Below are 26427 nucleotides of genomic sequence, written 5' to 3'. Positions count from 1 at the left end.
CAACCTCCTTAGGCAATTTATTCCAGTGATAACCACCCTGACAGTTAGGAAGTTTTTCCTAATTTCCGAGCTAAACCTCCCTTGCTGCAGTTTAAGCACATTGCTTCTTGTCCTGTCCTCAGAGGTTGAGGAGAACAATTTTTCTCCCTCCTCCTGGTAATTGCCACCCACAAACATTGTTCACCTCTAGGCTATTGTAGGGAGAGAGGGATTGTCTGTTTATTGGTTATTTTTGGTCAGTACTGTATGACTCTGGAACAAAAGAATATTTACTGTTATATGTCCATGTCTATCATCTATTTAATATTCCTACATACAGTGCCTCTTCTGATAAGTACTTATGCATAACATTTCAAATTTCTCCAAGGATAATTAAAGTTTCAAGAAAAATACAAATATTTGAATTATTGGAAGAATTGCATACTTACACTGGTGACATTGATTGCATTTTTGTCGTAGTACTTCTTCTTTTCATATTTATCCCTGATGAAAAATTCTACAGCTCTGAAAACAGGCAGTTTAAGGAAAACACACAGTGAGAGGAAGAAAATCAATCTAAAAACCTGGTTAATTAGGAATATTCAAACTAAAAGATTGACAGATTCGAACTCCAACGTTTCATTTGTGCAATTTTATTTTAAGGCAGGAGAACATAAAACCAAATCAACTGCTTTGGTTATTCATGCACATGCTCAACCACTTTCTATGAATTTATTGATAGTAAAAATTCAGTCACAGCTAATTAATGTTTAGATTTCATATATACTTCTCTTAACAAACAGCTTCACTTTCTTACTTTTGAATCAAACTTCACAATGACAACATGAAAAATGGATATACAAAACAGGTGCGATCCAGTGTCCTGCCATCAACACATTTTCACTCAGTATTTATATGACACAATAGTTTTGTGCACACACACAAACATCTACAGTGCTAGTAACATACAATCCTGCAACAAGAATCATAGAAATGTGAGGCTGGAAGGCACCTCAAGGAGTAATCAAATGCACACCATGCACTGAGGCAAGAGGACCAAGAAAACCGAGGCCATTTCTGTCAGATGTTTGTCCAACCTGTTCTTAAAAAATTCCAACCATGAGGATTGCACAACCTCCCTTGGAAGCTGTAACAGGTCTCCAAGCTCGCAGGACTAGAAGCCACCTTGTTACCCCCGGCCTCCAATAAGAGGGAGTCTTTCTTGTGGTAGCTGGGTGTTAACTCCTTAACACAGCCAGTCACTCAAACACTTTCCTCTCCTATGCCAGCCCCAACTTCACCTTGCAGGTTAACGATAGATGCACCCCAATCCCCATGTTGTTTTGAATAGTTCCCCTATGATATTCAGCCCAACACCGGCTACTCACAGAAACTCCAGATCCTCTGCACTGAAAGGTACATTGTACTCCATTTTGCCAGTCTTATCTTAAACCAACACTCATATAAACGACAAAGCACTTGTAAGCATATATAATAAACTTACGTTTATTTAAGAAAGAACAGATTTAGTTAGAAGTGAGTGTAAGTGATGAAAACCACTGGTTACAACACAATACAAAATCATAAAATGCAAACCTGGGTTTACACTTATCAATAGTTACCTTTTCCTATGTAAGAAAGTAGGCTCTCTCCCCATAGTTCAGTCTGCTGAAGAATTGGCTGGTTTCACAAGCATCGGGATCCAAACATTGATGAAAGTCCTCCTCTTCCTAAGGGGTCAATGAATGGATACAGAGTGCTTCTCCCTCCTCTGCATTATACTGAAAACAGCCTTTTTTCTGTTCCTAGATTGGGAAAATCTTTTCTTGCTGTAAAAAGTTTATTTTTCACCTCCACCTGGTTTTAATTGTTTGCAGTTGTCTCTAATGATTTTCCATCAATAGTCTTCAGAGGGAGCAAGGCTTGACAATTAAGCCTTGCATTACCAACTAAATAGGGTGGGGTGACAACTTCCCTTACTCAAATGGGCCACCATTCAGACATCTCCTGGTGAGTAATTTCTACTCCATGAACATAAAGCATACTTTCCATAAAAATATATTCCTTAAATATTACCCATATATATAACTTACAATGATTATGAATCTTGACAAGTTATAAACTTAGTAACATGTATGGTATTTATACACTTTACCGCTAAACATCCCATAAGATTTGGTGTAGTGCTTTTGTCAGGTTGTTTGCAAATAACAGGGATCTCTTTGCCGAGGGATCTCTGTCACAGAAGCCTATTCCAGAGTTTTAACTACCCTTATAGTTAGAAAGTTTTTCCTAATATGTAACCTAAATCTCCATTGTTGCAGGTTAAACCCATTACTGCTTGTCCTACCTTCAGTAGACACTGAGAACAACTGTTCGCTGCCCTTAACGGCTGTACACAGTGGCACACAGCACTAGAGGGTGTTCAAGCCGCACAACATGTACTACTCAGGGAAAAAGTTTCTGACAGCTGTTCGCTGGTCACAGACACCAAGAACAAAATGCACAAGTGAACTACAGAACTATAGAAATGTAGGGCCAGAAGGGACCTCGAGAAGTCATCTAGTCCTTCCCCCTGCACTGAGGCATGACCAAGTATACCTGGACCATACCTGACAGATATTCTAAACATTCTTAAAAGCCTACAGTAATGGGGATTCCAAAAACTTCCCTCAGTAACCTATTCCAGTACTTAACTATCCTTATAGTAGAAATTTGTTCCTAATATCTAACCCAAAGCTCCTTTGCTGCAGATTAAGCTGATTGACTACTACTTCTTCCTTCAGTGGGCATAAAGAACAATGGATCACATCCTCTTTGTAACATTGCTTAACACATTTGAAGATGCCCCCTCAGTCTTCTTTTCTCAAGACTAAACATGCCCAGTTTTTAAAATTTTCATCATAGGTCAGATTTTCTAAACTTATTTTTTGTTCGCCTCCCCTGGACTCTTTTCAATTTGTCCACATGTTTCAAGTGTGGTGCCCGAACTGAACAAAGTACTCCAGCTGAGGCCTCATCAGAGCTAACCAAAGCAGGACAACTACTTCCATGTCTTATATATGACACATCTGTAAATACACCCCACAATATTACCTTTTTTCACAATTACATCACATTGTTGACTCATGTTGAAATGTGTGCTCCACTATAACTAAGATTAAAATTTTGCCACAATTATTTTTAGTAAAAGTCACGAACAGGTCACAGGAAATACACTAAAATTTATGGAAGCCATGACCTGTTTGTGACTTCTCCTAAAAATAACAGGAGGAGGGAGGCTGACTAAATGCCCAAGGGAAGGAGAATAAGAGCTCTAGCCACACTGCGGAGGTGGGAGGGTGCAGCAATCACAGTGAGTGGCTCTGGATCCCCCACCAAGCATTGTGGCGCCAAGCTCCAGGATTTCCATGGTGGCTCGGGGCTCCAGCATCCACCCCAGCCAGGGCTGACGCTTCTGGGATCTACCGTTGAGGCTGGAGGCTGTGGTGATAAGGTGGCTGGGAGCTGCACGTAGCTCCCTGGCAGCTGCAGGGGTCCCATCATCACCTGCCCCAGATTGTGGCTGCAGGGCCACCTGGGAGCTGCGGGCTCAGAGCCAGGGATCCCTGCTGCCCGCACCAGCAGATGGCAGTGTGGACTCTGCTGCGGGCAGCGGCTCAGAGCCATGGTCCCCGCTGCAGCTCAGGGCTCCGCTCACAGTGGCTGGATACTCTGCCCCGCCCCCGCCACCAGTGGAGGTGGAGGACTCCGGGTTCCCTGCAGCTCAGGGCTCCAGAGTTCACCTGCCACGGCTGGAAGCTCTGCCATCACCCCCATAATAACTGACGTCTCCAGAGTCCCTCTTACCCGCAGCCCGCTCTGGCGGACAGCAGCAGGGTCACCGCTACCGGCAGTTTGGAGCTATGGGGTCCCTGCTCCCCAGAGCGACTTGGAGATGGGGATCCTGCTGTGGCTGACTGCAGTGGGGCCCAAGCTGGCAGCAGGCTGGAGCTGCAAGCCCCCTCCCCACAGAGGCTGAGAACTGCCTCCCCTTCTCACCCCTCCTCCTCCCCCCCCCCCCCCCGCACAGCTCTAGGACCCTCACCATCTGTGGTGGCTGAGAGCTCCGGGGTTTCTGCAGCCCCAAGAAGCTCAAGAGACTTCCATGACCTCTGAAACAAAATTTTATCCTTAACTAAAACCTGCAGATCCGTTTCTACAATACTGCCATCTAACCAGTTATTCCCCATTTTATAACTGCATTTGATTTTCCATTCCTAAATGAATACTTGAAATAAATTTCATTTTATTGATTTCAGACCAATTCTCCAATTTGTCAAGGTCTTTTTGAATTCTCAGACTGTCCTCCAAAGTGCCTACAATGCTTTCATCTTGGTGTCAATTCACAAATTTTATAAGCACACTCTCCACTCCACTATCCAAGTAATTAATGAAAATACTGAATACTACCAGACTCAGGACAGACCCCTGTTCGAGCCCACTAGATACATCCTTCCAGTTTGACAGAGAAATATTGATAACTCTGAGTACTGTCTTTCAAGCAGTTGTGCATCCACTTTAATCTAGATGAAATTACATTATTTTTCTACTTTGCTTATGAGAATGTCATATGGGGCTGTGCCAAAAATCCTACTAAAAAAATCAAGTTATACTGGTTTCTCCCCATTCATTAAGCCAGTAACCCTTTCAAAGAAGGAAATTAGGTGGTTTGGCATGATTTGTTCTTGACAAATCTCTGGTGGCTATTCTTTATAGCCCTATTATCCTCTAGGAGTTTACAAATTGATTGTTTAATAATTTGTTCCAGAATCTTTCCAGGAATTGAAGTTAGGCTGACTGGTCTATAATTCCACAGGTATTCTTTATTTCCCTTTTAAAGATAAGTACTCCATTCACCCTTCTTCTGTCCTATAGGACCTCACCAGTCCTCCATGAGCTCTCAAAGATAAATGCTTACAGTTCCAATTTTACTGAAGCTAGCTCCTTAAATACACTAAGATGAATTTCATCAAGTCCTGTTGACTTGAATACTGTTCTTTCCCTATTTTGGCTTGTGTTCTGTTCCCCTTGTTGTTAATATAAATAGTGCTGAGTATCTGATCACAATTAACCTTTCTTAGTGAAAACTCATGCAAAATAGATATTGTGCACTTCAGCCTTCCAGGCGTCATCAGTTATTAGCTCTCCTTCTCCACTACATATTCATGTATAGGACTTACACATTCCTTCACTTTTCTCTTGCTCCTACTGTATTTAAAGAACCTTTTCTAATTGCCTTTTATGTCCCGTACCAGGTGGAACTAATTTTGTCTCTACATGCTTGTGCTATTTTTTGTATTCCTTCTTACTAATTTGTCCATGTTTTCACTTTTTGTAGGATTCATTTTTGATTTTCAGTTCATTAAATAACTCTTGATGGAGTTATATTATTATATTATTCTCTTACTATTCTTCCTACTTCCCCTTCACATCGGGATAGTGGTAGTTGTGCCTTTAATCTTGTCTCCTTTAGAACTGCCAGTTCCCTGCATGCCTTTTAGATTTTCTTGCCAGGGAACTTTACCTACTAAATTCTCTGAGTTTGGTCAATGTCTTCACCCTCGTTCCCCCCCCCCCCTTTTTTTTTTAAGTCCATTTTCCTTATTCTGTTACTCATGCCTTCCTTTCTTCAGAACCACAAAATCTATCGTTTCCTCAAATTAATTTCCACCTTCAGACTCACAGCCATTTCCTCGTCAATCAGAATCAGGTCTAAAATGGCTGTCCACCTGATTACTTCCTGCACTTACTGAAACAAAAAGTTGTTCCCAGTACATTCAAATAATGTGGCTCAGTATGCAAGCAGGCATTGTGAGGAGTACAATACAAAAATGACCACAGAGGGAGATACAACACTTCCAAGGTGACCTGACTTAACTGCACGACTTTAAGAACCAAAGTTTTTGTATAGATACAAAACAATCACTCTCTGTACATACATTTCACAATGATTATGACAACCAGTGGGCTACTGACTCTCGGTACAGACCTTTAATGAATTATTATGCATACATCCAACCCAGGAGAAACCCCGTAAAATCTTATGCACTCTGCCTATTGACAACAACAGGTCCCTGAGTCACAGCATTACTCAAGACAGCTGAAAGAACTTGAGGGCCCACCAAACCGTCCTGTGCTCCACTAAAGTTAATAAATCTGGAGTTGAGGAATTTGAGAAGGGGTGGTCAGTTTCCTTTGAAGCCTACATACATTTGGTGCATCGTGACCCCACCTCCCAGTTGTGTGCTCTATACTGGTTGTTTCATAAAACAAACTGTTAGAAAGTCTCAAATTTTGAGAACTGTCTCCACCTGGGCTGCAGCATTTCTTCCAGAAGAATTCAAGACCACTCCACTGAAGGAGTTTTCTTTGCACAGTCTGAAGTGAAGATCATTCCCAGTTGATTGACTGTTTAAAAAAACAAAACAAAAACAAAAACAAAAAAAACTGCACACCTTTAATATCTCTGCAGAGAGGTCCTGTTGTGAGTTGGCCCATAGGAACCAATCATCAAGGTCTGGATAGACAAAAACACCTTGGCTTTGAGTTGCAGAACAAGCACTTCAAGGCACCTGCCGACTTACAGGGCTTTAGACAAGCCAAAAAGAAGATGCTAGCAGTTTAAAGTTCTTGTCCCACATAGAACCTTTAGTACTTGATGTGAGTGTGTGTGACTGCCACATGAAAGTGGGTATCCTTTAAGTGGAGCATATACCAGTCTCCCTGAAATAAGACAGCTCCAGATTGAGATTGGAGAAGACAACACAGATGCAGAGTCAAGCAGAGAAAAAGCACGTGGTGGGATGGCTCCCTCCACCACTCAGTCATAGAGATCAAAAGGTGTTATCAGGATCCAACCCGGTGAGGAGTCCAAATTAGTTGCTGCCAAGACATCCAGCTTCAGAAGTATGGAGAAGAGATAACAGTACCAACAGACAGTCTTCAACACAGTCATGTGTTGGACAATATGAAGAGAAGCGTGGTGCTTCCTTTTTCTTGTGTCCCTCATGCAGGGAGATGTGCTTCCTCTTGGAAAGGCATCTGCATGGAGTCGGATGCCAAGAAAGAGGCATCAGTATGAGACACACCATCTCCTATATAGGTCCAGTTAGTGTCAAGAGCAAGGTGGTAAATGAGTAGGGGATTAAGTTGACGCTTCCTATATTGCTACCAAAAGCACTCAAGCTCTTCAGTGCTGCTTTTGATTTATCCTCTGCCAGCAGTGTCGACTGGTACTAAGTAAGGTACTTGCTCTCAATATAGGGTCAAAGAGGTTTTGGTCTTGAGACCACGACGACAGCAGTGCTGAAGATGGAGTAGTAAAATGTGTCTGGAGTATTCTGTCAAGAGGACCTCAGCATGGAGGCTGGTCTTAGTACCTTTAGAGGACCCAGGGCATCAAGCTGTAGGTACTGAGATGCCAGATGAGGCTAGAACTTCAATTATCTCTCTTTTCTAGAGAGAAAGGGAAGGCATGACAAACCATACACTGAAGTACCAAGTGGGTCTCGCACAGATTTAGAAGGCATCACATATGGGCTGCCTTGGGTATGATCAAAGACCAAAAGGCACACCGCTCAAAGCCTTTTTGGGGCTGAGCTGATATAGGCCTGGTCTACACTGGTGGCTTAATTCGATTACCCCCGCCATCTACACTTGCGCATTAATTTGAATTAAGGAGCCTTTAAAATCAAGTTAATAAAACCACCTCTGCAAGTGGATTAGCACCTGAAGCGCATCAGTTAATTCGCATTAGTGTGAGTATGGACACAATAGGACTTAATTCGAATTAATTGGCCTCCAGACTGTATCCCATGATGCCCCATTTCAGTACCCTCCACCAAAGCAGCCGCGGGAAGATTTAAATCTTCATTTCCTGCTGTGAATGGGTTTAAAATCCAAGCTGTGATCACCCCCCCCCACCCTTCCCCCTCACACACCCCAAGCCCTTTGCAGTTTGTCCCTTTAAGGGTTTGAAAATTTGACACCCCCCCCCTCCCCACATGGTGAATGCCTTTGAAATGCCAGCAGTGAGAGGAAATTCTTTGCTATATTGTTTCAGTGGCCAATCATGGAATTGATATTTTCTTAAGAGTTTATTCACAGTGCTACATATGGATATAGACACCTGTAGAATCAAAATCAAAGGCAAGCAATATACAGAGGGTGGTGGGGGGAGCATAAAAGGCAAACAGCATACAGTTCTAAAGTAATCCAGGATAAGCTGCGATGTATTTGTGACAGTCAAAATGAGAGTATAGTTCAGCTGGCTTCATGTGCCTGCAGCAATAGCGAGTAAAAAAAACAGCATGAAAATCCTTTTCCTGTTTGTTTGGGGTGGGGGAAGAAGCGCTGCATCCTGGGATGATGACACTCATCACAACAGCCTCTACGGTTAGTTGCACTGTGGGATAGCTTCCCACATTGCACTGCTTTCTAATTCGAATTAAGGCTGGTCAGTGTGGATGCAAGAAACCAGCACAAACACTGTACTGTGGACAGTCTGCAGCACTTTCTATACATCACTTTCTGTAATTCGAATTAAGCTAATTCGAATTAGTGCTGCAGTGTAGACATAGCCATAGTTCTGGTGAAGGGCTGAAGGCTCCTGGGAACAAGGGAAGGCTACTTATGCTTAACTATCTATATCTCTCTACACTAACTACATATAAAAAAATAAGCTAGGCTGAAGAAAGATCAAGCTTGAGGACCTAAAGACAAGTTCTGTTTGCTCTCTGCAACAGTAGCAAAGGAACTGAGGTAGCTGGGGGGGTGCATGCCCTTATACAGAAAAAAGCAATGTAATCTCATGCTTCTTAATGGATATGACTTTTCAAGGAAGCTCTGCAACTCAACGCCACCATTTTTCTGTGAATTCCTCAGGAAGTTTATGCAGCTTCTAAAATGTACTGACTTAGGAAAGAAAAATCAAGTCTTGACCATCAGCAGGTGTAGCCAGTATGGTAACCATGGAAAAAAGGGCTACAGTGGAACTAAGTGTTCTTCCAAATTCAGAATCCAGTGGCAGCAGTGGATTAATGTGTCAGGGGAGAACCACTTACAGAAGGAGAGCCAGTATATTAGCCCTCCAAATTCATGAGGTTGACACCTTGCAAGGGGAGTGACATTTGACAAACTCTAAGTACAGAGTATGGACATTTTCATAAGCTGACAGGAAACAATCCTTTATTTAGAAGAGCAACAGAGGCCTAGCATTCTACCTCATCCATGACAGCCTTCAAAACGAATGAACCACTATTTAGGTTTCCCGACTGGCTGTGTACTACAGAGATTACATTTAAACATTTACATTACATCTGGAACAAGCAGCTCTATCCTATGTCTGCACAGTACTGATCCAATGCACTGTGGCTAAAAGGGTAACAATGTATAGTACGCAAAAAAAAAAACTGTGTGAAGCAGTTAGGGTTGCGGCACACGACATATCTGACAAACTCAGCAGAGAAATTATGTTAAGCCACTTAACTGTACATACCTGTTCTCAGTCACCTACAGGAATTGCTGGATCAAGTTATGATCTGTGCTATGCAGAAAACCTATCTAGATCATCATAATGGTCCTTTTTGGCCTTAAAATCTGAATTATGAAAATCCAGGTGCAGATCCTCCACAGAAAAAAATCTAATTGCTCTCCTGGAAGCACTTTGTGACTATTACTCTCGCTCTTCTCTTCTACATTAATCTGGAGTGGCTGGAGGGCAAGGGGTGATTCTGCTCCCCACTTTTGTGGAAGCCAAGAATATTGACTGGAGAACCCAGGGATCCATCACAGAGTTTCCAGCATGCAGAAACTCAAGGAAAGGAGCCAGAGTAGGGCTTAAATACTTCAGTTCATTGACAGATATTACCTTCCTAATTGGTGGAGCCATATTACTGCTAAATTAAGGCTGTTGCTGGATACACTAAGCAAAGTGCATGACAGGATATACTAACCAATAGTAAAATGTAAGTGTGTATATAAGCTGATTCATGATTATGTATGTTGAATGTGTGGTATAACCTGTATCCATCCCTACACTTGAGTCTGATCAACTCAAATGTAGTTTGATTGCATGTCAATAAAGAAACCTCAGTAACAAGTTTGGAGTTGAGATGAGTTCTTGGGAACCAAGTGGTTAAGATCTCTGAGCTACTCAGTTGATAAGGTCTCATTAGCCATCACAACAGTGCCCATCCCCTTAGTCCCCCACTCAGCTAAGGGTGTGTCAGGGCATACCTCAGCCAAGGGTGAGGTAGTAACCAGAGCTAGGTGATGTAACGGCAGAGTCCCTTTCTTGCTGGGATGACCAAGGGATAGCTGTGCCAAATTTGAGTGACTCTGCAATCTGGCACATAGGGTTCTGTTACTCTCTTGACTCCACTCTGCTCTCCCATGGACACACGCTCCACCATGTGGAAGCCCATGCACCAAGCCACCTACTGACAGGCTCTGACTCCATCCCATGCCACTGAGCTCTGGTTACTTCCTCCCCATTAATGTAGGAGTGCCCTCCCCTTCCCCAGCACTGGGAGGAGGAAGTCTGATCAGAACCTGACTAATTCTCAGCTCCCAAACCAACCAAACAGTGGGAAGGCTGTAACTGGAGCTGGGTGGAGGAGTCAGAGCCTGTGTTGATGGGGAAGCAGAGTGGAGTGAGGCAGCAACAGCTTTACTAACACCCCTGTATTCCACAGCAGACCGACTCAATCCTAAAAAAAAATTCTATATGGCCCACCAAAGAGTTTTAGTAGATTCTATAGCTCTTTACTACCTGATAGTTGCCCATATTGTGTTGTGACCTTCTACATGAAAAAGGCCATATAGTTTCACTCAGTAATTTCTGTATCAAGTCCAATAACCTCTGGCTGAATTACAACTTATCTTTTAGCTAGACTTCCAATCTTGATTTAAAGATTTCAAGTGAGGGAGAAACCATGAACTCCATTGGTAAATTCCAATGGTTAATTATCGTCATTGCAAAAAAACACTTTATTTCCCATTTGAATTTGTCTCGCTTCAGCTTCCAGCAATTTATTCTACAAGACAAAGGCATAATATCTAACAGCCTTCAATCAGAAGTCTTCTCCCTGTGTATGCATTTATAAATTATCACATCAGTTCTTAACCTTCTCTTTAATAAGCTAAATAGACTCAATTTGTTAAGTTTCTCACTGTAAGGCAGGCTGCTATACCTCAAATCATTTAAGGCTACATTCTGAACCAGCACTGCAAAACAATAAATGTAAAAAATATCAACTTTAATAAAAAGACTGGTACAATAAGTTAACATATTTATCAAATTCATCGTGTAGTTATATAACACTTGGAATATACTAAGGTTCCTTGAATCTGAAAACACTTTAAGACGGAAAAAGGATACTGATCTGTTTGTGGTCTTCGGAAGTTCTCTGGTAGATTAGCTTCATAGAGTATTCTTGCCTTCGTATTTCCCATATCCTGCATGCACTACAGAAAGGTGGTAGAAGAATTATTATTTTGTCCATTGCTAATTTGGGTCTTGGAAACACATTTCTATTGATATTCTGACCATGTAAGTAAGAGGATATAAAAACTTCTGTGCATTTCATTTTAAGAACTCAAGGTTAAATCTTCTAAACACATCCATTTCTTTCATATATGTTCTCCACACTCCTCTGAATGCAATATTATGTTTTTACTACTTGTCTGTTCAAGGGTTATATTCTGTACAAACATCCACCCTACTTTGCATGTTTTCTTCAATAAAGAGATACTACAAAAAATTTTAAAGATCACATATTAATGGGAATGTTAAGAGGTTTTCTGTGGTATTCGCTGCTCTAGGTTCACGTAAGACAGTTAAAGTGGATATACAAGTGATTTTTCTTTAAAGCTATCCAAAAAGTTTTTTTAAAAACTTAGTATTTCAAAAATAGCTTCTAAGATTGCAAGTGAAAGATTTAAAGAAAAAGGAGATTACTCCTCTTTAACCCAAGTTTTTCAAGACAGACTCTACACATTCACATTCTTGGATGGTATCAGCAATGCAGGTCTGACGGTGGACTGAGGACAAAGCTATAAACTGGCACGGTGCTCCAGTCTCAAGTTCCTTCCAGCCATCTCCTCAGGACCACAACTGTAGTTAACTCTCCTAGGAAGAAGAGAAGGCAGACAGAAGTGTGAATGTTTAAAGTCCATCTGAAAGAACTGCAGTTACAAGTGAGTAACCTCCTTCTTCCTCTACACAGTCACACTTTTGGTACAGTCTGATAAGCAGTAACAAAATGAGGGAGGTAGGACAGAGTCCTAATTAAACAAATAGTAACTGAAGTACTGCTCTACCAAACTATTCATCATACTTGTATGCTTAATCAAGTAATGTTTAGTTAATATGTGCATGGAGCTCCAAGTTGCAGCTCTGCAGATGTCAACATTGGGGACATATTTAAGGCATGCCTAAGAGACTAACTTAACCTTTGCAGGAAGACAGACAGAGGCTAGCTTGTAGCTTTCTTCAATACAGAGCTTAGCCCATTTGGACAAGTATTGAAAAGAAATAGCTAGACCCTTACTATTTTCCTCAAAGGAGATGGAGAGATGGGGACCTTCTAAAAGCTTTGGTCCTATTTAAATAAAATGCTACCATTCAATGTCTCATATACACAGTTTTGGTTCTCCCAAGTGTGCATGAGATCTGGAAAAGAATTCTGATTGAGTAAGTGACTTGTAAAGATAGAAGTCAGTTACCACCTTGGGCAGAAATTCAAGATGTGGATGGAGGACCGTTTTGTCCTCATGGAAGATTGCAAACAGTGCATCTGCCATCATAGCTTGAAATTTGTTTACTCTTCTGGCAGAATTTACTGCTATAATGTTTTGACAGATGAACGAGGGATCACTGATAAGTAAGGGCTAGGTTAAGGTTCCATGATGGTACAGGATCCTTGACTGGCAGATATACATTCACTACACCCTTCATTAAGCTCTTGAAGGAGTCATGGGTAAATACAGTTTTTGTCTATTGGTGTGTGGTACATTAAAATGAAAGCTAACATGGTCTTTCAGTGATGATATGGATAGCCCAAATAATTTCAGGTGTAGCCGGTATTCAAGCATGGACAGAACTGATCCCAATGAAGGCAATATATTATCTGATACCCAGAGGGCAAACCTTTTCATAATATTTATGTTGTTTTTTTTTTTTTTTTTTTTTTTTTTTTTTTTTTTAAAGAATTTAACGGAACACACTGCTCTTCTGATAAGCAAGTACTCTCTAAATCAGAGGTCTATAGCACATGCCATCAGGTGCAAGGATGTAAGGTTTGGGTGCAAGATCTAGCCAACCCTCTGACATAACAGATCTGTAGTCATGGAAAGAAACCTGTACACTCCTCAAGAAAGGTGAAGGACATCTAGAAACCACAATTGCCTTGCCCATGCCAGAGTAATTAGAATTATTCTTGTGTTATTTTATCATATCTTCCATACAGTTCTTTGGATTAGAGGGAGTGGAGGAAAGACAGAGGAAATCTATTCCTCAGCTGAGAAGGAATGTATCCAATTTAGGTAGCTGTGTACTCCTGTTCTCAAAACAACTTCAGGCATTTGGCATTACATCTCAATTTATTTGTGTGTGATCCTAGACCGTAAATATTTTCTGTCACAGAGACCATTTGTATATCTTTTTCCCTGTCCCTGCTGAGTTGATCCACCAAATTGTCATCTTTTCCCACTAGCCTAACTGTTAAAGGGTAAATGTTTTGGATGCATCAGTCCCATAACATTATAACTTCCTTGCAGATCTGTAAGAACGAGAGCCTCCTTGTTTGTTCACACAGAATGAAGCTGCCAAGTTATCATGACTACTTGAACTACTCTGCCTTGTAGGTGAGGTAGAAAAGATTTGAGAGCTAGTCTGATTGCCCTGAACTCCAGTAAGTTGATGTGAAGCTTTTTCTCAAAATGTTTCCAATTACCATAAGTTGTCAGTTCACTGCACTGAACACCACATCCCAGGCTGGGTGCACCTGAACTGGTAATTGCAGATGGGGATGAAGTGCTGAATGATATTCCTCTCAGAACAATGTTGCTTTGCATCCAGTGTGTAAGCGAAAAGAGCACTTTGGGGGGGAGAGAAAGCTTTAAGTACATGCTGTCTAGACTTGCCTGGTAATTTCTTGCTAGCTGCAATATTCTCATTCTGAGGCATACGTCTGGAGTGACTGAAGCCATGAGGCCCAGTCTGAGATTCTTTTGAAGTTCTGTAACAGCAGAATGACTTTCTTCTGGAAAGAAGACTCTTCCAGTTTGGGAGTCTAAAATTGCCCCAAAAAAGGAGATCTTCTGCATAGGAAGATGTGACTTCTTCTAATTTATTCTGAGTCCCAGTTTCTCAAAAAGAAAACAGTCCAGACTGATGATCAGACTTTTGAGATGAATCTTTTATTAGCCATTAATCCAGAAGTATACATTAATACACTGCAGTCTTAAGTATGCTGTCATGACAGTCATTTTGTAAATACACAAGGGGCAGCAGAAAGGCCAAAGGGGAGGACCTTATACCAGTAGTGATCTTCCTCAACCATGAAATGGAGATATATTCACAATATGAAAATATGATCAATGTAAGGAAATACGTATCCTTGAGATTAAGAGCTCCAAATCAAACCTGGGTAGATCAGGAGGAAATTATTGACCTAAGGGTCACTATGGGGAAACTGAACTTCCTGATAAAGGAACTGAGTTTTCTGAGCTCTAAGATGGCCACATGCCTCCATCCATCTTTGGGATCAGTAATTACTTTGAGAAAATTCCTTTCCTTCTGTACTCTTTTGGCATCTCCTTGATGGCTACAGCTTCCAAAAGGGATAGAACTTCTGTTCTTAGTAGGTGCTTCTGAGAGGGTTCCTTTATAGGAAAAGACAGAGAAAGAATGTAGTCAAATAGACTATCTGCATTTTCTCAAGGATTCACTTCTCCCTGGTAATGATATTCCAGTAATGGAAACAGTAGAAGAGACAAACTCCAAAGGTGGAGTGGAGGGAGGGAAATTGGAGGGTTGGACTGGGGACTGAATTGTAGCTCTCACTCTTCACGTCAAACCTTCCATCTAAGGCCTGGCACAGAAGAGCATGAAGTAATCTGCCTGCTCTTGGGATGAGGCTTGTAGCTTTTTCTCCTTTGCTGTTAATACGAAGGAAGCTGTTACTGCTGCTGCTAAGGGTTTCTCTGTGCAAGATATGAAGACAAAAATGAAGGAGTCTCCAAACCTGCTTGGAGAATGATAAATATCAAATGATCTGGTTGTCAAGCTTGTATCCTTGATCTTTGAGGATATGGTTTCTTCAGCACAAAACTACCTCCTTTTAAAGTGAAATCTTCCACCCATCCTAGTTTCAGGCAGTAAACCATAAGATACGAGCCATGCACACACATCTCCTTATGGTATGACAGACACCACTGTCCTGGAATCAAAGTCTGACATATGAAAAGAGTCTCTAACTGTGTGTGTGGCACCAAGCTGTTCCTCTGTAATTAATACCTTAGTTAGATTTCTCAGATCTTCTGGAAGATCCTTAGCAGAAAGAGCCATCTTCTACAGAAGACAGGATTGAGGAGACATCACTGCTTGGCAGTTAACACCCTGATACCAATACTGGAAGAGGAAAAGATCTTGCTTCCTAAAGTATCTAATTTTCTATCTTCCCTGTCAGAGATGGCAGAATGTACCAGGACAACTTTTGCTCATCGAGGGGGGAAGGAGGAGGTGAGAACTGGGACGCCCGGGGCCTCCCACTCCATTGGGTTCCAACCCAGGGCCCTAGAAGGCTATTTCGGCTGCTCACCCATCTCCATCTGGTGTCAGCCAAAAGTCACTTCCTACTTTAGTCGACAACCCCATCCAGCTATTGACTGTCTAAGGAATAACATCTTCTGGGTTTCCTGGTCTCAGTCACTGCATGCTGTGGCTCCCCTCCCCATCGTCCCCAGACTTATTGCGGGTTCAGTTCCAGTCTTCCACTGGAGTTCCCAGGACACATTTTCCTCCCTGGCTTGCCAGACTGACTGCGTTGACTTGCTGGCCTTTAAACCCACCTCCAACCAGAAAATGTTCAGCAAGGACAGAGGAGTGGAGCCTCCTTAGTTGAGAGCTTTTCCTTAACCCACTCCTGTCCAGTGAGGGGCTTATATACTTAATCTCAGAGGGCTACCACTATTAACCAGTGCACTGGTGGCTGCGCAGCAAATGACTTTTGGAACAGTAACACTTGTTATAGTAGGGATAGAACTGGTGTCAAGAGATTTATATCGAGGCCCAACTTTGGATCCTAAACCGAAGCCTAGGACTTCCTCAGATTTCTCAGGGTCAGTTCCAAAAAGGACTCCTGGTAGTGCTTCCCATTACTAACAGGGCACATCACACATCACCTCTTCCCCAGAACTGGAAAAGTCTGATCCAAGTGTGCTTGACAGGTAACAGAGGCCAATATTTGTACTGAAACTAGGATATGACAACTTGGGATCCTTCAATACAACAGGTTTTACTCTTCTCCCTGGATTGGATGACAGAACTTTTAGCAGAACCTTCACTTGCCGCTGTCTAGTTCCCGAAAGAAGTGGATATGAGTTAGATCCAGAGAAGTTCCAGTCTGTCTGCAACCCTGATTGGAAGGAACTGAAATGACCAGAGTGTCAGACCCTATTCTATAGCCTCACCCTCAGAATGTTCAGGAACAGTGAGAGATAGGGCAGGAGAGGGCATGAGAGCACTCCAATGGCATTGCTAGGAAGTCTTCCACCATGAGAAATGGTGCAGCACAACCCAAGAGCAGGAACACACAGAGTCAACTTGAACTGTATCTTTCAGCTTTTTCATTTTGTATGTGTGACAGCAGTTTTAATCTCTTGTATTTTTAAGCTCCCAATTTGCCTAAATTTGTCACACAGCACAATAGGAGAGCAATATTTTAAAAGAATAGAAAAGTGTATTTATAAAACAGGAGTAAAACTTATACTTATACAGTACTTATAAAACAGAGTAAATTCCTCAAGTTGAACTCTTATTTTGAAATGGACAGAATTTGAAGATGTCAGTGTCACTTTAAAAATCAAAACTTTATAACAGCATTTTTATGACTAATAATATGACAGATACGTAGGCACAATATTTTTTCCAATAACAAAATCTAGATCTAAGGGAGGGTGCCACTATAACTATACAATAGTCATCAGATGCACATAATGTTCCAGAGGTAAGTCATTTATTTTGAAGTAACATTCTTTCCCATTTCTTTTCAAATGGGTCTCAATTCTGCATTGCACTTACAGAAATGTGCTCCACTATAAGGTTTACTCTGTTCACACTGCAACACATAAGCCATTGTGATCCTCTTAGGTTCATCCACACCATCAGGATGGCTTTTGAAGCCAGCTTTAACAATAGTAACAAAGCTGCTACAAAGCAACACTTTTAATTAAAATTTAGCATGCTGTAAATGCCAAGAATACAAAATTATATTATTTTAGAAACAAATTTCTAACATCCTGTATTGCTTGCATGTGAGTTCTGCTAAATTATTATACATATTCCAATACTGCATTAGCGCCTAGGAGCACGTTATGCACCTTGTGCCACGTATTTTAAAATCAGTATACAATTTTTTTAATATTTTCCTGGAACACCCTACTACAAACTTAACTGAATTTCTTCCCAGTCATAGATATATGCAAATTATACTTGCTCTTCTACCTACAGGTTGATGAGGGAATCTTCAGCATTGTTCAAAGACTTTGAACATGAACAATAGGCACACACAGAAGGATACCATATTACAGAGTATCCACAAAACAAAAACATTAGACAGAGGGTTTGAATTTAAATCTAACCTTGACTCCTGTCCCTTAAAACTTGCTATTTATAGCATTAAAAACTGTAGACACAAACAGTAATTCACACTTTGTAACAGGTATAATAGACCATCATAACTAATGACTATTGCTTTAAAAAGAGCTATTTACCAAAAAGATGGTACTTTGATATGGAATGCAGAACGTTTGAAGAGACAATAGCAACTTCTGGAGTGCTTTAATAAATTTCTTGAATTAGCAAACCACTCAGCTGTACATCTATTGTGGTTCAAAATATTTTAATTGGGATTGATTCTCTCTCAAATGGGTTTCTAAAGAACCTGATAAAACAATCCCTCTAATAATTCATAAATGGATATTCAGTTGTGGAGTTCAAGAAATTTAGCTACCATATGAGAAATTGCAACTTGACAGGTGGGAGTTCCCATATATCAACTTAAGATTACGATACATTAGTTAATTTTTTCTTTATTTCAAAGAAATTAAAATATCCCGCTAATTAGCATATGCTCAATATAACAGAAATATATCTGGCCTTGCTATCTGCTATCTGATATGTTTCTGATAAAAGAGTTACAAACTGAGCTGTATTGCATCAGAAGACTCACTAAACATTAACTTTTATTATTATTTGAACTTAATGCTTTATTTCATTTAATCTATTACAAATACTCATTTAGAATTTATCAAGAATTGAGAGTTTAAATTAGTAAAAAACAAGGTTACTTACCAGTAACTTGTTCTTCGAGATGTGTTGCTCATATCCATTCCAGTATAGGTGTGCGCGCGCCCCGTGCACAGATCCCCGGAACTTTTTTCCCTTAGCTAGCCCCGTAGGGTCAGCTCCGGCGCCCCCTGGAGTACCGCGCTCATGCCGCGGTACATAGGGCGCTGCTGACCCTGCAGCCCCTCAGTCCCTTCTTTCTGCCGACTCCGACAGTGGGGACGGAGGGTGGGTTTGGAATGGATATGAGCAACACATCTCGAAGAACAACAGTTACTGGTAAGTAACCTTGTTTTCTATCTTCGAGTGATTGCTCATATCCATTCCAGTATAGGTGATTAAATAGCCATACCTTGGAGGTGGGTAGGAGTCAGCGTTGAGCTACTCTCGCCAGTACTGCTCTGCCAAATCCTGCGTCCTCTCTCGCCTGCTGCATGATGGCGTAGTGGGACGTGAAGGTGTGGACCGACGACCAGGTCGCTGCTCTGCAGATGTCCTGTAGGGGCACTCCTCCCAGGAAGGCCACCGATGAAGCTAGGGAAACCATATGGAATCTGTTTCGCCTGATAAACTTGTTTAGGCAACGTAGGTCCAGGATAGGTCTCAGGCCTCCCTTGGCCTTGGGGATTAGAAAATACCGAGAATAGAATCCCCTTCCCTGTTCCTGTGTAGGAACCTCCTCTATTGCACCCAGCATGAGGAGGGAATTGACCTCTTGTATGAGGAGTTGCTCGTGAGATGGGTCCCTGAAGAGGGACTGGGTTGGGGGAAAATGTGGGGGAAAGCCGTGTAGTGCATGGCCCCTGCGAACTATGCCGAGGACCCATTGGTCGGTGGTAATAGCTTCCCACTCGGCTATGTATGGCCGGAGTCTGTGTTGAAAGGGTTTGGGCTGATCCAGGGAGGGGAAATAAGCGCCGCCCTCGTGCACCCCGTCAAAACTTCTTATGGGGTACACCGCCTTTGTTAGGGCCTTGTTGTGACCCCTGATGGGGTCCCTGTCTGTCGCGGCGGTTAGGCGCCCGGGGGGCAGCCTCAGCGGAGGTTGCTGCTGCCTCTGTGCCTGGGGCCGGTTCTGGCGCCTCGAGGCCTGAGGTGTGTAAAGTCCAAGAGATCTCAGGGTGGCCCGTGAGTCCTTTAAAGCATGTAGCTTTTCATCGGTCCTCTCGGAAAAGAGGCCGGAAGAGTCAAAAGGAAGGTCCTGAATGGATTGTTGGACCTCCTGGGACAACCCTGAGGCTTGGAGCCAGGAGCAGCGGCGCATGGCGATGGCTGAAGCGATCGCCCTGCTGGCTGTATCCGCTGCATCACTGGCGGACTGCAGAGCCGCCCTAGCCACCGCCACTCCCTCCTGTACCACCGTGGCGAAGTCTGTGGCCTGGTCGGGGGGCAGCCCCAAGGAGAACCTCTGTAACGAGGACCAGAGGTTTAAATTGTATTTTCCCATGAGGGCCTGGTGATTGGCTACCCTCAGTTGTAGGGCCACAGTGGAATACATCTTGAGCCCAAAAAGGTCCAGCTTTTTGCTGTCCTTGTCTTTAGAGGTGTTACCCTGACCACCCTGACGGTCCCGCTGGTTCACTGCATCCACTATAAGTGAACCTGGAGCGGGATGAGTATATAAGAATTCAAACCCCTCCTTTGGAACATAGTACTTCCTTTCAGCCCCTTTCGAGGTGGGAGCTACTGAGGAGGGAGTTTGCCAAAGGGTCTTTGCGATTTTCATTACCCTCTCATGAACAGGCAGTGCCAAGCATGATGGGCCTGCTGTGTCTGAAACACCAAATAGGGATCCTCCTCCTCTGACATCTCTTTAATCTCCAGACCAAGATTATCCGCCACCCTCCTCAGAAGGTCCTGGTGGCCTTTAAAATCAAAGAGGGGGGCTCTAGTGTCTCTGGCCGCTGCCTCGTCTGGAGAAGAGGAGGAGGATTGTGGAATGGGTCCTGTGGAAGGCCCTTCCTCAGGGTCAGACCCCTCCTCAGAGGGGTGACCCTTCTGTGGGTCTGTTGTGGGGGCCATTGGTGGGGCCACCGAGGTATGCACAGAGGTGGTCCCTGGCCCCATCTGGGTACCCCACGGCCCCCAATATGGCCATTGCCAGGGGCCCTGGGGCCATGCAGGCGCTGGTGCAGGAGCCTGCTGGCTTAGCTCCATCCTTCCCCTTTTTGAGCCCGAGCCGCGGTGCCTGTGAGGGGAGGGGCTGCTGGAAGAGCTGTAGCTGTCACGGCCCCTCCCCCTAGACGACTTGCGTAAGTACTTCCCAGATCTCGATCGGGAGCAGTGCCGTCGGCGACGTCGCGACGTGGATCTGGAATGTGACGTCAGTGCCGTGGCGCTCGATGCCGAGACTGTCGGTGCCGTAACAGGCAGTGTCGACGGTGGCGGTGCGAGCGGTGCCGGCGGGGCCGAGGCTCTCGGTGCCGCCATGAGTCTCGGTGCCGCAGAAGGCGGACTGGTCTGCGTCGGGGCACTCGGTGCAGGGGAACGATGAGTAGCTGGGCTCTGCACCAGAGTGCCAAAGCTCATGCTCAGGTCCCCACTCGAGGCGGAACTGTATCTCCTTCGCCTCAAGTGTTTTTCCCTGGACCGCCCTCGGTGTCGCGGTGCAGGGGAGCTCGACAACTGGGAGTCGGAGCTGAGAGGGGAGCCCGCACTCTCGACCCTCCCTGGCCGTCTGGGGGGGAGACCTCGACTCCTGCCTCCTCCACCCACCGGGGTACCCCAACGCGGGTTTACACCGGTCCCGGAGCCCTCGGCTGAGGGGGGGACGGAGGCGTAGTCAGACCCATAAGGGCGCGAGCCGCAGCGAAAGCCTCCGGTGTCAACGGCCCCTGCAGAGGCGCTTCCCCACCCCCAGGAGTCGGGGGAGGCTCTCTGCGAGGAGATGCCGGTGCCGGAGTACTCTCCACGGCACGTGGCTGGGGCATCTCCTGTCGGGCCCCCTGCTTTCCCGGTAGCAGGGGGGAGTCCATGTGCGCGGCCTCACGCCGCTTCTTCTTCGACGGTGCCGATGAGCTCTGTGCCGATGATGTCGGTGCCGGCGGAGTGCTCCGCACCGAGGAAACACTCGGTGCTGCCGGGGAGCGTGACAGTTCGGAGTCCGGCAGAAGCGCGGACTCCATGAGGATCGCCTTTAACCGGGCGTCCCTCTCCTTCTGGGTCCTTGGTTTAAAGGACCTACAGATTTTACATTTCTCTTTCCTGTGTTGCTCCCCGAGGCATCAGAGGCAACGATCATGGGGGTCGCTAACAGGAAAGGCTTTTGCACATTGAGTGCAGGCTTTAAAGCCTGTGGAGCCAGGCATGGCTCCGCTCTAGCCCCTAAGGGCACTAACTACTCTTAACTAACTGTTAACTATTCTATTTTCAAAACTCTAACAACAAAGGCTAACTGTAAGGGATGCTACTTGCGTTTGAATGCAAGAGGCAGACGTTCCGTGTGACCGTCACTGGCGGAAAGAAGGAACTGAGGGGCTGCAGGGTCAGCAGCGCCCTACGTACCGCGGCATGAGCGCGGTACTACAGGGGGTGCCGGAGCTGACCCTACAGGGCTAGCTAAGGGAAAAACGTTCCGGGGATCTGTGCACGGGGCATGCACACACCTATACTGGAATGGATATGAGCAATCACTCGAAGATAGGTTCTATCTTTAATCATTTAAGGTTTCCTCTGCCATTGCCCGCCCCCCCCTTTTCTTTTTTTTTTTTTAAAAAAAACACTTTGTGAGGCTCTTAAGTCCCATATTAAAAAAAGAGGGACAATGCTACTCAGTTTCAAATACTCCACCAATTTTTAGATGCTAATATTTAATTCTGTAGTCCAGGGTGTGAATCTGCCACTTTTGGCATTAAAAAAATAAATAAAATGAGACAAGATGCCAAGATTTAAAAGTGAACAAGTAAAAAACAAAACCCAGAACTTTAGGATTTCTTGCACCTTTAGGATTGACAGATTGATAATATATAACAATTGACTGTACTATTTCATTAATTTATGATTTAGCTAGACAACATTATAAATGAATGATTTAGGTACAAAGGGTACCTTTGTATATTATGGTGTTTAAAATAACAAATTCCTCCTCCGATTCCCAAAATCATGAACAGTATTGATATACAGATGTCATACACAATCTAACGTAGCACTGGACCCCAACATGAAAATGGAACATTTTTACTTTAGTGTCACAAACCTACACAAATACTACAACTGAGGTGAGAGTACTTGTATAGGGACCTTAACAACACATTGATACAGTAAAATGAATGGGAGGATGTGTCAAATTTTTACATCAAGGTTGTTTAACCTTCATTTAATTGAATTCCAATTTCCTTCCAAATGAAGCTTCACCAACCACAAGTAAAAAAAATAAAAAAAAACTTAGTAAAGAAAAGCATCATTTAACAAAAAATAAAAATTAAGAATCTGAATCAATGTATGTTAACCTATATAATTGCTTGATTAAATGTGTATAGATATAGTGTAACCTCCTGGATAGCAAAAGGAAGTCTGAAATCTAACAAAGGCCATAATTAGTGGCAAATCAGCATATTTTAAAAGGTTTACCAACCAATGCAAATCAACCTGTCTTAGAAAAATAACTAAAAAACTAATGTAAACAAGATTAGAACTGATTATTTAAATCAAGGTTCCTACCCCGCTTATTTAAATCATGATTAAAACTAGTGATTTAAATCAATACATCCTGAGTAGCTGCACGTCCTGTACTTGAAACTAAATCAACTATCTATACGGAGTTCTCTGGAGGGATTAAAAAAAGATATTCCTATTATTTTATTCCCAGCTATTAGGCAAGCAGAAATAAGGTCTCATGACCTAACATGGCTTATTATGCCTATCCTAGTTCAAAAGTCTAATTTACAAGAGATCCTATACCTGTATTTGTTCTGGTGTCCACTGGTCCAAATTGACGGACTTGACCCTTGATATATGAACCCCGAGATTTCGATGTATTCCAGCACATCTGATGCAAATGAAGACCCCAGTGTTCCAAGAAGCCCATCTTGGACCTATGGCAAAAAAAAAAAAAAAAAAAAAATTAGTTAGTACAGTAAAACCTGGGAGTTACGAACACCAGACTTACGAACTGACCGATCAGCCACACATCTCATTTGGAACTGGAAGTATGCAATTAGGCAGCAGCAGAGACAAAAAACCACAAAATATAGTACAGTACAGTATTAAACATAAGCTACTAAAAAATAAAGGGAAAGTTTAAAAAGATTTCTATGTTTGTTTTCATTTAAATTAAGGGGATTAAAAGCAGCATTTTTTCTTCTGCATAGTAAAGTTTTAAAGCTGTGTTAAGTTAATGTTCAGTTGTAAACTTTTGAAAGAACAACCAGAGCGTTTTGTTCAGTTACCAACATTTCAGAGTTATGAACAACCTCCATTCCCCAAGTGTTGGTAACGGAGGTTCTACTGTAATTTCTTTTAAAAATCCCACATAACAAGGAGATTTGATTTTTCTGCACCATTCTAACATATAGTTAAGAGAAACAGGATTGACAGCTACACGTTAAGTAGAAAGAGATGTCTCAATTGTTAGCAGTGTCGGTTATAAAATCCATGGAAAAATTAAGTGGGTTGCTCCCCTTCCTCTGTGTCAATTTTACCTATAACTGTCTATCATTGTATAACTAATTTATGTGAAAAGCCTTTTAGACATTCACACAGTAAAAACTGAACTGAACTCTAACAGTATCAAGGTCTTGCTTACATTTAAATTAATCCCTCTGGATGTGCATCAGATGCAAGTGTTAATAGGAATCACTCAAGATATTTTTGCAGTTTGTACCATATCTGAATTATTAGTAACAAATGAAGCAACCACTCATTCATGAGGCATACAACTATCTAGATCAGTAGTTCAGTTTAAAAAACCGAAACACACTGCCAAGGTGTTCTACCATACCAAGTCAGGTTTTACAGTTTAGGCTTATGTATGCACATATATCAAGTTGACAGTGGTGAGATGCTGTATGATTAAAGATGACCTCATCTTTTATGATTCTATACTATGTTACCGGAAAACTTGTTAAATAGCAGAGAGTCAAGGACTGAGAAACAAAGCATGTCTGAAGCTATCTGATACGCCACCAGCATCAAGACAGTTGGTAGTGGTACCGACATCATTGGTATGGAATCAATGGACATCCCATAGCCAGAATTGGAGTCAACAGTGTGGGCTCTCACTGACTTTGCCATGGTACTCAGGAGCAGTTAGACGGACCTGCTCTATGCTGAGTGCCAAAGGCAGTACGGTGCTGATCAGCACTCCTCTTAGAAGATGAGAGAGAGCCTCCCTGAGTCCTGTGGGCATCACTGTCGGAGATGGGCAATGCTTGAACCCTGATGAGGGCAGCACAGAGCAGTCAACTAGTCTAATACACACTACACTAACACTAATCTAAACTTAAGTTTCTACTAACTATTATCTAGAAGAAGAAAACATTCAGAAAACAGACTAAAAACATGAGGTGAAAACACCACACTGAGCTCCAATTCCAATCACAGGTAGTGAGAAGGAACTATGAGGGCGGTCAGAGCGGCACCACCTCTATGTAGACAAGGGAGGGGCTAAAGCTATAGGGCACAAGTGCTGCCTCTACAGGTACTGGTAGGCAAAGTCCTCTGGCTTCAATGACATGGGACAATGGGCATACCCACATGAAATACAGGACTTCATTTACCTAAAAGGCAAACATAGGCCTGCAGATGCAGCCTGGACTCCTAGACTAGGCTCTTTCCATTTCACACATCACCAGATAACAAATTAGGTCCCCAGTAACACTTCTGCAACCACTGTCATTAATATTGGTGCAGAGGCATAAATAACTAACTTAATAGACAATTCTGTTTACAGAGCACAAGATGGAAGAGAATGTCCAGTTCGCGCTGTCTTACCTGTGTTGACTCTACAGGATTGCTAGGAATAAGGAGTTTATTTTTTATCACTTAAGGCATGTCTATATGGACATTTAGTGCTTGGCAAACTGAGGTGTAAATCTACAGCACTCCAGAGTGCCAGACTAACTGCCTGTGTGCACCTTGCCGCTGCACACTAGAAGTTCTCTACTGACTGCAGTAAGTCAATCCACACTAGGGAATTTCTAATGCACAGCAGCAGGACCCTTACAAACTGATAGTGCTCCCCACACTGGAGCACTGTAGATTAACACCTTACTTTGCTACACAGACAAAATTCTACTCTAAAATTAAGTGGTACTACCCACATAAATCCTCCAACAATCCCCTACAAGAATAGGCTTCATATAGGACAGATGACCACAAAAGGAGAGCTCATCAAGAAGGGAGAGTATTTCTGATGTCTCTAGTGTGATTCCTGAAATAAATGGCAAATTAAGAAAAAATCTGCCAGATTATTGGCTATCTGTATTCATGTCCTTTTGGCATGCAATAGTGCTATACCGCCAGCTCTTAGCTAACAAAAGCCAACTGCTTCCTTCAGAAGAAATAGTAATTACATGGACTACAATCTCCCAGTTTATCATCTGTAAATTAGACCTGTTCCCCTCAACGAAGTACTTTGGTAGAAACTGACTACTACTTCCTATAGAAATGCAACATGCCAGCTTTCCTCAAGCAACTGGGACACCCCTACTTAAAACATCATCTTTTGAAATCAAGAATCTTACAAACTATCATCTTGAAACCAAACTTCCTTGACCTCTCACAATATAGCTTTAAGACTATTTCTCCAAGTCTGCACATGAATTTCCACTTATCACAGACATCTGATCTTTGGTATGAAAGAAAAAGCAATGGATGAGTCTCAGCCTTTTAGGGTC

At 42.8% G+C, this 26427-nt stretch overlaps 1 protein-coding gene across 4 annotated transcripts in view; it reads right to left on the bottom strand.

Annotated features, from left to right (window-relative positions):
• Window positions 1-26427, bottom strand: part of SMAP1 (small ArfGAP 1) — a 292144-nt gene that overhangs the window by 205375 nt on the left and 60342 nt on the right. For all 4 annotated transcript variants that reach the window (XM_067532658.1, XM_067532659.1, XM_067532657.1 and 1 more), the window contains exons 2-4: window positions 23492-23625; window positions 11402-11487; window positions 429-504 (exon numbers count right to left, since the gene is read on the bottom strand). In XM_067532658.1, coding sequence (XP_067388759.1) covers window positions 429-504; window positions 11402-11487; window positions 23492-23625 — 296 coding nt within the window. The remainder of the gene's footprint in view (window positions 1-428; window positions 505-11401; window positions 11488-23491; window positions 23626-26427) is intronic.

The sequence above is a fragment of the Emydura macquarii genome, unplaced genomic scaffold (assembly GCF_026122565.2).
Source record: "Emydura macquarii macquarii isolate MOO-44397 ecotype Brisbane River unplaced genomic scaffold, CSIRO-AGI_Emac_v2 contig_3295, whole genome shotgun sequence".
NCBI classification, from domain to species: Eukaryota; Metazoa; Chordata; order Testudines; family Chelidae; genus Emydura; species Emydura macquarii.
The sequence above is the reverse complement of the archived record's forward strand: the minus strand, read 5'-3'. Positions and strand labels throughout refer to the sequence as shown.